The following is an 11,467-nucleotide window of genomic DNA, read 5'->3' on the forward strand; positions in this document are numbered from 1 at the left end:
TTTGTCTCACATTATAAAGTATGAATTCAAGTTTCCCAGAGTGTTGACTGTTGGGGGTGATCTAATCAAATTGTCTGTAATGTTCACTTGGATTCAATGGGTCAGAGATAGACACAGAGTGTAGATGAGAGTGGTGCTGGAAAAGCACAGCAGTTCAGGCAGACAAACTGCTGTGCTTTTCCAGCACCACTCTAATCTAAACTCTGGTTTCCAGCATCTGCAGTCATTGTTTTTACCCAGAGATAGATACAGTGTTTTTACGCCCACGATTACAGCTATCAATCCCTGTGTCCCGTCAGGAGACTGGGCACATTGGGACAGAGGGAGAGTGGGATTAATTTTTAGTGGGTTAGGGTCTGAGGGGAGTCAGGATAAAGATCGGTAAATGGGTCTCATACTGAGCAGCCAGGATCAGCTGGAAAGGTGCAGCAGGGCCTGAGGGGCTGAATGACCTCCCCCTGTTCTGTGTCAAATCACTTTCAGTTTCTCCTTTGATTCTCAAACCCGCCTCAGTTTATTCTCCCTGGTAACTGTGATGTGTGTTTACAGCATTTCTCTGATTGGATGGATCACTGTACTTTTCAAATTTATTTCGAGACGAACTCAACCTGCCCAGGAGTGTTCTACCCGGACACTGCTGACTTCGAGGCTGTTCCTATTCTCATTGGCTCAGTGAGTGAGCAGTGTCCAATCAGTAAGGAGGATTTCATGTTAATTTCACCAGCTCTGGGTCAGAGCACAGACAGACAGAGGCAGAGTAGGGGACTGGTAGCATTTGTCCAGCTTCAAGATCAAATCTTCCAAAAACAGTGACTACAGACTGTTCTTCAACCTCGGAGAAGGCAGAGAGTGATGATGAGACTCATACTTCTCGTCCTCCTGTGTGGAGGGGCATCTGCAGGTAGGTAATGGGCATAGAGGGGGTCTCAGTGCCAGTCTGGGTATTGGAGCATTAACACTTGGTCAATGGGTAATGGGCACAGAGAGGGTCTCAGTGTCAGGCTGTGTACTGGGCATTAATCCTCAGTCAGTGGGTAATGGGCAAAGAGAGGGTCTCAGTGTCAGGCTGTGTACTGGGCATTTATCCTCAGGTAATGGGCACAGAGAGGGTCTCAATGCCAGACTGGGTGTTGGGGCATTAACCCCAGGTCAGTGGGGTCAGAAAGAGCCTTAGTACTGGGGTGGGAAAAGATAGACAATAAACTGGTTGGGGACAAGTTGACACTGGGATCGGGGGCTGGTGAGAGAGACTGGGAGACTGTGTAGGTGACTGAGGGACAGAGTGATGAGGCTGGAGGGAGAGAGATGGTGTGTGAGTGAGGGGCTTAGGGTATGAGACAGGAGAAGGAGAGTTGATGTTAGGGTCTGAGAATGAGTGTGTTGAGGGTGGAGAGAGGGGTCAACAAAGGTTCGTTCCCTCCAGTCAGTCCCACCAATGTCCAATTAAATCAGAGCTGGTCTGTCGCTCATTCCCCAGCTTTGCTCAATCTCCTGGTTTGTTCAATATATCATTTCAGCTGCATGACACTGTAACCTTTTGCTATAAATTCTGTGTCTTCTGACCCTGCTTCACAGCTATCTGATGAAGGAGCAGCGCTCTGAAAGCTAGTGCTTCCAAATAAATCTGTTGGACTATAACCTGGTGTTGTGTGATTTTAAGTGTCCACCCCAGTCTTACACTGGCTCCTCCACATTATAGAGAGGAAACAGCAGTCACAGGCTGATCATCGATCATTGCCCAGAAATACCAACTGCTTTTCTCTTTACACAGACAAACAAAGCTACTAGGGATTTCCAGCACTTTCAATTTGGATTCAGATTTCCAAAATCTGCAGGTGTTTTTTTGTAAAAGCGTATATCCTTCTGTACCAAAAACTGCAATTATTCCCCAGTATCTCCAGCTTTGTGAGAAGAATATGTGAGAAACTGTTTCCTGATTTCTCTCCTGAACACACGAGCTTTCATGTTCAGATTATGTCACTGGTTATGTCTGCTCCCAGCAGAGGGAGTAGTTCCTCTGGATCTGAAACCCGTGTTGAAAGTTCCTCTCAGAATTGTTATAAAATAGTCAGACATTGAGCCACATGAGAAGATATTCAGACAGGTTGGCATGGTGGCTGAGTGGTTAGCACTGCTGTCTCACAGCCCCAATGACTTGGGTTCGATTCCAGCCCTGGGCGACTGTCTGTGTGGATTTTGCAAATCCTCCCCGTGTCTGCGTGGGTTTCCTCTGGATGTTCCTGTTTCCTCCCACAATCCAAACACATATGGGTCAGGTGAATTGGCCATGCTAAATTACCCAGTGTTCAGGGATGTGTAGGTTAGGTGCATTGGTAAATATAGGAGTAATACGGTAGGGGGATGTGTGTGGGTGAGTTATTCTTTGGAGGGTCGGTATAGACTTGTTGGGCTGAAAGGCCTGTTTCCACACAATAGGGGATTCTATTCTAAGGTCAATGAGAGGAGTTGATTGAAGGGTCTGAAAGGTGGAAGGTGAGCTGGAGAGACGGAGAGGTTTAGGGAAGAAATTCCCCAGACTAGGCCTTTGATAGCTGAAGGTGCAGCAAGAGTGAGAGTTGTTGAAGCGGTCTGTGAGAGGGTTGTGAGTTTGCAAGACTGGGGGGGAAAGATCACAAAGGGATTTGAAAACAAGGATAAAAATATAAAATGGCATTGTTATTTGACCGGGAGCCAGTGGAGGTCAATGAGCAGGGGATGGGAGATAGGGGAATGGCGGGGGGCGGGGGTGCAGTTGGTGATAAAGACTGGAGTTGTGGTGAATTGGAAGGTGAAACATGAGATTCCAGTCAGGAGGCCATTGGAATAGTTGCCTCCGGAATGAAGGTTTCAGTAGCAGGTGGAGGTGAGATGGGGTAAAGTTGAGTTGGAATAACATGCTCTGTTGTCCACTTCAGTTTTGGGAATTTTTTTTTAGATTACTTACAGTGTGGAAACAGGCCCTTTGGGCCAACAAGTCCTTACCGACCTGCCGAAGCACGCCCACCCCGACCCATTCCCCTACATTTACCCCTGCACCTAACACTACAGACAATTTCGCATTGCCAATTCACCTAACCTGCACATTTTTGGACTGTGGGAGGAAACCAGAGCACCCGGAGGAAACCCACGCAGACATAGGGAGAATGTGCAAACTCCATATAGACGGTCACCTGAGGTGGGAATTGAACCCGGGTCTCTGGTGCTGTGAGGGAGCAGTGCTAACCAATGTGCCACTGTGCTGCCCATGGTATCATTCATATTTTAAACCCTTCCATTCATTCACCCCAATCCTCTCAATGAAAGGATTACAGGCCAAGTTAAAATAATCTCCCCTCCGAATTTAACCATTTAATTTCCAAGCACATTAAGGCGACTGTACGCTGCACTCCCTCCCAGGCCAGCACCTTCTCCCTGAGCTGCAGTTGTGCAGAATTGAACGTAATTCTCCAGCTGGAGTCTGAACAGGGTCTGTACAGATGGAATATAACTCCATCCCGTTGTCTGCTGTCCCTGGAGATAAATAACACTATTTCATCAGGACAGTGGTTCCCAACCTTTTCATGATCGAGGCACATGTTACAAACAGTTCCCCGGCTCACCCACTGTCTGCAGCTGAATTGGTTGCTCATAACCATCCTATTTACTTGCCTTTATCCTAGTTATGGCCTGACAAGAGGGATTTGCTACATCGTGCATACAGCAAGTTAAAGAAGGATCAAAACGTTAACGTTTCAAATCCACCAGCACCATTGTGAGAGCAGCCAGATTTTCAAATTCAACTCAACTCAGTGATTTCTAATTATTCACAATTTGAAATCTGTTCCACATACCTCACTCACTTGAAAGAGTCTGAATTTCACAGGGAACATTTCACTTTTCTAATAATATTTTTAAAGTATGATTTTTATTACATAATTATATTCACTCAGAATGTGGGTATCTCTGACTGGGCCTGCATTGCCCACAGGGCAGATAAGAATAAACCACATTACTGTGGGTCTGGAGTCACATGTAGGGGAGGTAAGGAAGGTAGATTTCCTTCCCTAAAGGACATTAGTGAACCTGATGGTTTTTTCCTAAATAATGGATTTGATACACACTTAATTCCAGATTCTACAGATGCACATTCCACCATCTGCTGGGTTGGAATTCGAACCTGTGTCCCCAGAACATTTATGAGAGTCTCCAGACTAATAGTCCAGTGATAAATGAATTGAATTGGATGAGTTTTATTGTCATATGTTCTCAATTCAATGAAAAGTTGAGAGGTCACCACTTACAGCACCATCTTGGGTTTAAAGGTACAAGGTACAGTTTATTCAGTTACACATTAGTTACAGTGCAACAATGTCACCATCACACCGCCATCTTAGGTACAGAGGGCCGAGGGATGTTCCTTAGTTATGGAATAAAAAGAATGAAGAAATAAAAGGTACTTTACAGCGATACAGGTCAGAAAAACAAGCAGGAAAGTTATAAGATAAACATCAGAGTCTCTCTCTAAGGGATCTCTGCAGCTGACCAGCACCGGGGGGGGGGTCTCTCCACATGGTCTGACCCTTGGCTGTACACAGGCTTCACACTGGGCCACTGATCGCTGGGGTCCCTGCTTCACACAGTGAGTCTGTGGGCTCAGTATCGGGGTCTATTTACAGGGGGCTCTGTGTTTTAGGGTTTATTTATAGGGGGCCCTGTGTTTTAGGGTTTATTTACAGGTGCCCCATGTTTTAGGGTTTATTTACTGGGGGCTTTCTTTTTTTATGGTGTATTTACAGGGAGCTCTGTGTTTTATGGTTTACTAACAGCAAGCTGTGTGTTTCACGGTTTATTTACAGGGGGCCCTGTGTTTCACGGTTTATTTACAGGGGGCCCTGTGTTTCACGGTTTACTTACAGGGAGCCCTGTGTTTTCGTGTTTATTTACAGGGGGCTCTGTGCTTTAGGGTTTTTTTACTGGGAGTTGTGTGTTTTAGGGATTATTTACAGGGCGCACTTGTGTTTTAGGGTTTATTTACTGGGGGCTTTCTTTTTTAGGGTGTATTTACAGGGAACTCTGTGTTTTATGGTTTACTAACAGCAAGTTGTGTGTTTTAGGGTTTATTTCCAGGGGGCCCTGTGTTTTTGGATTTATTTACTGAGGGCCCTGTGTTTCAGTGTTCATTCACAGGAGACCCTTGTTTTTAGGGTTTATTTATAGGGGGCTCTGTGTTTTCGGGGTTATTTACTGGGGGCTCTGTTTTAGGGATTATTTAGGGGGGGTTCTGTGTTTTAGGGGTTATTTACTGGGGCTCTGTGTTTCAGGGTTTACTTACAAGTGGCATTATGTTCTTAGGATTCGTTACAGGAAGCTCTGTGTTTTCGGGATTATTTACAAGGGACCCTGTGTTCTAAGGATTATTTACAGAGGGCTCTGTATTTTAGGGATTATTTACAGGGAGCTCTGTGTTTTAGGAATTATTTACAGGAGACTCTGTATTTTAGGGTTTATTTACAGGGAGCTCTGTTTTCGGGTTGATTTACAGGCGTCTGTGTGTTTTAGGATTTATTTACAGGGAGCTCTGTGTTTTAGGGATTAATTACTGGGGCTGTATGTTTTATAGATTATTGACAGGGGGTTCTGTGTTTTAGGGTTTATTTACATGGGCTCTGTGTTTTCGGGATTATTGACAGGGGAACCTGGGTTTATTACAGGGCCCTGGGTTTTATGGTTTATTTCTAGGAATCCCTGTGTTTTCGGGATTATTAACGGGGAGCTCTGTATTTTAGGGATTATTTACAGGATGCCCTGTGTTTTAGGGTGTATTTACAGGGAGCCCTGTGTTGTAGGGTTTATTTACAGGGGGCTCTATATTTTAAGGATTATTTACTGGGGGCTCTCTGTTTTAGGGTTTATTTATGGGGCCTGGGGTTATGGTTTATTTCCAGAGGGCCTTGTGTTTTTGGTTTTATTTACAGGGGGCTCTGCATTTTAGAGTTTATTTTCAGAGGACCCTGTGGTTCAGGGTTTATTTACAGGGAGCCCTGGGTTTTAGTGTTCATTCACAGGAGGCTCTGTGTGTGTTTTAGGATTAATTTACAGGTGGCCCTGTGTTTTAGGGTTAATTTACAAGTGGCATTATGTTGTTGGGTTTAGTTACAGGGAATTTTGTGTTTTACTGTTTACTTAGAGGGCGGCTCTTGTGTTTTTGGGTTTATTTACAAGGAGGCTCTGTGTTTTAGGTTTTATTAACAGGGGGCTCTGTGTTTTCGGGTTTATTTACAAGGAGGCTCTGTGTTTCACGGTTTATTTAGAGAGGGGCTGTGTGTTTTATGGTGTTTTAGAGATTAGTTACAGGGAGCTCTGTGTTTTAGGGTTTATTTAGGGAGGGACCCTGTGTTTTAAGGGTTTATTTCAAGGGTGCCCTGTGTTTTAGGGTTTATTTACATGGGGCTGTGTGTTTTAGGGTTTATTTACAGGGGACTGTGTGTTTTAGGGATTATTTGCAGGCGGCCCTGGGTTTTAAGGTTTATGTACGGGGGGGGCCCTATATTTTAAGGGTTTATTTCAAGGGAGCCCTGTTTGTTCGGATGTAGTTACAGGGTACCCTGTATTTTAGTGTTCATTTCCAAAGGACCCTGTGTTTCAGCATTTATTGACAGGGGGTTGTGTGTTTTTCGGGTTTTTTTAACAGGGGGCCCTGGGTTTTCGGGTTTGTTTCCACGGGGCCCTGTATTTTAGGGATTATTTCCAGGGGGCTCTGTGTTTTTGGGTTTATTTACAGGGGGCTGTGTGTTTTAGGGTTTATTTATAGGGGACTAGGCTTTAGGGTTTATTTACACAGGGTGCTATATTTTGGGATTATTTACAGGAGGTTGTGTGTTTTTGCGGTTATTTACAGGGGACTGTGTTTTAGGGTTTACTTACATGGGGCTGTGTGTTTTAGAGTTTAGTTACAGGGCCCTAGGTTTTAGGGATTATTTACAGGGGGCTGTGTGTTTTAGGGATTATTTGTAGGCGGCCCTGGGTTTTAGGGTTTATTTACGGGGGGGGCCCTATATTTTAAGGGTTTATTTCAAGGGAGCCCTGTTTGTTCGGATGTAGTTACAGGGGGCCCTGTATTTTAGTGTTCATTTCCAAAGGACCCTGTGTTTCAGCATTTATTTACAGGGGGTTGTGTGTTTTTCGGGTTTTTTTAACAGGGGGCCCTGGGTTTTCTGGTTTGTTTCCACAGGGCCCTGTATTTTAGGGATTATTTCCAGGGGGCTCTGTGTTTTAGGGTTTATTGACAGGGGGCTCTGTTTTCGGGATTATTTACAGGAGGTTCTGTATTTAGGGATTATTTACATGGGGCTGTGTGTTTCAGGATTTATTTTCAGGGCCCTCGGTTTTCGGGTTTATTTACAGGGGGCTGTGTATTTTCGGGTTTATTTACAGGGGGTTGTGTGTTTTAGGGTTTATTTAGAGACGGCTCTGTGTTTTAGGATTTATTTACACAGGGCCCTGTGTTTTAGGGATTATTTACGGGGGGGGCTGAGTGTTTTCGCATTTATTTACAGGGGACTTTGTGTTTTTGGGTTTATTTACTCGGGGCTGTGTGTTTTTGGGATTATTTACAGGGGGCTGTTTATTTTAGCGTTTATTTACAGGGGACTGTGTTTTAGGGATTATTTGTAGGCGGCCCTGGGTTTTCGGGTTTATTTACGGGGGGGCCCTATATTTTAAGGGTTTATTTCAAGGGAGCCCTGTTTGTTCAGATGTAGTTACAGGGTACCCTGTATTTTAGTGTTTATTTCCAAAGGACCCTGTGTTTCAGCGTTTATTGACAGGGGGTTTTATGTTTTTCAGGTTTTTTTTACAGGGGGCCCTGGGTTTTCGGGTTTGTTTCCACAGGGCCCTGTATTTTAGGGATTATTTACAGCGGGCTCTGTGTTTTAGGGATTATTTACAGCGGGCTCTGTGTTTTAGAGATTATTTGCAGGGGACTGTGTGTTTTCGGGTTTATTTGCAGGGGACTGTGTGTTTTCGGGTTTATTTGCAGGGGACTGTGTGTTTTCGGGTTTATTTGCAGGGGACTGTGTGTTTTCGGGTTTATTTGCAGGGGACTGTGTGTTTTCGGGTTTATTTGCAGGGCGCTGTGTGTTTTCGGGTTTATTTGCAGGGCGCTGTGTGTTTTCGGGTTTATTTGCAGGGCGCTGTGTGTTTTCGGGTTTATTTGCAGGGCGCTGTGTGTTTTCGGGTTTATTTGCAGGGCGCTGTGTGTTTTCGGGTTTATTTGCAGGGCGCTGTGTGTTTTCGGGTTTATTTGCAGGGCGCTGTGTGTTTTCGGGTTTATTTGCAGGGCGCTGTGTGTTTTCGGGTTTATTTGCAGGGCGCTGTGTGTTTTCGGGTTTATTTGCAGGGCGCTGTGTGTTTTCGGGTTTATTTGCAGGGGGCTGTGTTTTAGCATTTAGTTACAGTGTTTTAGAGATTATTTTCAGGGGACTGTGCGTTTTCGGGTTGATTTTCAGGGGACTGTGTGTTTTAGGGTGGATTTACAGGGCCCTGGGTTTTCAGGTGGATTTACAGGGACCTGGGTTTTCAGGTTTATTTAAGGTGGGGGGCCCTGTGTTTTAAGTGTTTATTTCAAGGGAGCCCTGTTTTTTCGGATGTAGTTCCAGGGGGCCCTGTATTTTCGTGTTCATTTCTAAAGGACCCTGTGTTTCAGGGTTTATGTACAGGGGGTTGTGTGTTTTAGGGGTTTTTTTTTACAGGGGGGCCCTGGGTTGTCTGGTTTGTTTCCATGGGGCCCTGTATTTTAGGGATTATTTCCAGGGGGCTCTGTGTTTTAGGATTTATTGACAGGGGGCTCTGTTTTCGGGATTATTTACAGGAGGTTCTGTATTTAGGGATTATTTACAGGGGGCTGTGTGTTTCAGGATTTATTTTCAGGGCCCTGGGTTTTAGCGTTTATTTACAGGGGGCTGTGTGTTTTAGGGTTTATTTACAGGGGGCCCTGTGTTTTAGGGATTATTTCCAGGTGGCCCTTTGTTTTAGGGTTTATTGACAGGGAGCTCTGTGTTTTAGAAATTATATACAGGGGGCTCTGCATTTACAGATTATTTACAGGGAGCTCTGTGTTTTAGGGTTTTTTCAATGGGCTCTGTGTTTTAGGGTTTATTATAGGACTCTGGGTTTTAGGGTCTATTTCCAGGGGGCCCTGTATTTTTGGATTTGTTTACATGGAGCTTAGTGTTTTCATGTTTATTTACAGGTGGCCCTGTGATTTAGGATTTATTCACAGAGGGCTTTGTGTTTTTGGGTTTATTTACAGGGAGCCCTGTGTTTTAGGGTTTATTTACTGTGGGCCCTGTGGTTTAGGATTTATTTACAGCAGGTTCTGTGTTTTAGGGATTTTTGACGGGGGCTGTGTGTTTTAGGGATTATTTACAGGGGTTTGTGTGTTTTAGACAAATGTGCAGGAGTAGGCCATTCTGCCCTTCGAGCCTGCACCACTATTCAATATGATCATGGCTGATCATCCTTAATCAGTATCCTATTCCTGCCTTATCTCCATAATCCTTGATTCCACAATCCTTGAGAGCTCTATCCAAAGCTTTCTTAAATGAATCCAGAGACTTGGCCTCCACTGCCCTCTGGGGCAGAGCATTCCACACAGCCACCACTCTCTGGGTGAAGAAGTTTCTCCTCATCTCTGTCCTAAATGGTCTACCTCATATTTTTAGGCTGTGTCCTCTGGTTCGGGACTCACCCATCAACGGAAACATGTTTCCTGTCTCCAGAGTGTCCAATCCTTTAATAATCTTATATGTCTCAATCAGATCCCCTCTCAGTTTTCTAAACTCAAGGGTATACAAGCCCAGTCGCTCCAGTCTTTCAGCGTAAGGTAGTCCTGCCATTCCAGGAATTGACCTCGTGAACCTACGCTGCACCCCCTCAATAGCCAGAATGTCTTTCCTCAAATTTGGATTCCAGAACTGCACACAGTACTCCAGGTGTGGTCTCACCAGGGCCCTGTACAGCTGCAGAAGCACCTCTTTACTTCTATACTCAATCCCTCTTGTTATGAAGGCCAGCATGCTATTAGCCGCCTTCATTACCTGCTGTACCTGCATGCTTACCTTCATTGACTGGTGTACAAGAACACCCAGATCTCTCTGTACTGCCCTTTTACCTAAATTGATTCCATTTAGGTAGTAATCTGCCTTCCTGTTCTTGCCACCAAAGTGGATAACCATACATTTATCCACATTAAATTGCATCTGCCATGTATCTGACCACTCACCTAACTTGTCCAGGTCACTCTGTAATTTCCTAACATCCTCATCACATTTCACCCTGCCACCCAGCTTAGTATCATCAGCAAATTTGCTAATGTTATTGCTAATACCATCTTCTATATCATTAATATATATTGTAAAAAGCTGCGGTCCCAGCACTGATCCCTGCGGTACCCTACTGGTCACTGCCTGCCATTCCAAAATGGAGCCGTTTATCACTACTGTTTGTTTCCTGTCAGCCAACCAATTTTCAATCCAAGTTAGTACTTTGCCCCCAATACCATGCGCCCTAATTTTGCTCACTAAGGGATTATTTACAGGGGGCCCTGTGTTTTCTGGTTTATTTACAGGGAGCTTCGTGTTTTTGGGTTTATTTACAGGGAGCTCCATGTTTTAGGGATTGTTTACAGGGGGCTGTGTGTTTTCGGGATTATTTACAGGGGGACTTGAGTTTTTGGGTTTATTTACAATGAGCTCTGTATTTTAGGATTTATTTACAGGGCCCTGTGTTTTCAGGTTTATTTACAGGGGGCTGTGTGTTTTAGGGTTTATTTAGAGACGGCTCTGTGTTTTAGGGTTTACTTACACAGGGCCTTGTGTTTTAGGGATTATTTATGGGGGGCTGTTTATTTTAGCGTTTATTTACAGGGGACCTGGGTTTTAGGGATTATTTACAGGGAGCTCTGCGTTTTTGGGTTTATTTACAAGGGGCTTTGTGTTTTATGGACTATTTGTAAGGGACTGTGTGTTTTAGGGTTTATTTAGTGGGGTCTCTACATTTTAGTGTTTATTTATAGGGTGCTCTGTGTTTTAGGGTTTATTTACAGGTGTTTCTGTGTTTTAGTGTTTAATTACTCGGGGCTGTGTGTTTTAGGGTTTTTTTTAACAGGGGACTCTTTTAGGGTTTATTTACAGGGGGCTCTGCATTTTTGGGGTTTATTTACAGGGGGCTCTGTTTGAGGGTTTATTTACACAGGGCCCTGTGTTTTAGGGATTATATACACTGGGCTGTGTGTTTTAGGGATTATTTGCAGGCGGCCCTGGGTTTTTGGGTTTATTTACGGGGGGCCCTATATTTTAAGGGTTTATTTCGAGGAAGCTCTGTTTGTTCGGATGTAGTTACAGGTGGCCCTGTATTTTAGTGTTTATTTCCAAAGGACCCTGTATTTCAGCATTTATTTACAGGGGGTTGTGTATTTTAGGTTTTTTTT

General features: G+C 44.3%; 1 protein-coding gene across 2 annotated transcripts in view; it reads left to right on the forward strand.

Annotated features, from left to right (window-relative positions):
- Positions 1-731: 731 nt before the first annotated feature.
- Positions 732-11,467, forward strand: part of LOC140455519 (class I histocompatibility antigen, F10 alpha chain-like) — a 53,228-nt gene continuing 42,492 nt past the window's right edge. For both annotated transcript variants that reach the window (XM_072550463.1, XM_072550464.1), the window contains exon 1: positions 732-901. In XM_072550463.1, the coding sequence (XP_072406564.1) occupies positions 853-901 (49 nt within the window). In that variant the 5' untranslated portion in view covers positions 732-852. The remainder of the gene's footprint in view (positions 902-11,467) is intronic.

Source organism: Chiloscyllium punctatum, chromosome 30 (genome assembly GCF_047496795.1).
Source record: "Chiloscyllium punctatum isolate Juve2018m chromosome 30, sChiPun1.3, whole genome shotgun sequence".
Taxonomy (NCBI): Eukaryota; Metazoa; Chordata; class Chondrichthyes; order Orectolobiformes; family Hemiscylliidae; genus Chiloscyllium; species Chiloscyllium punctatum.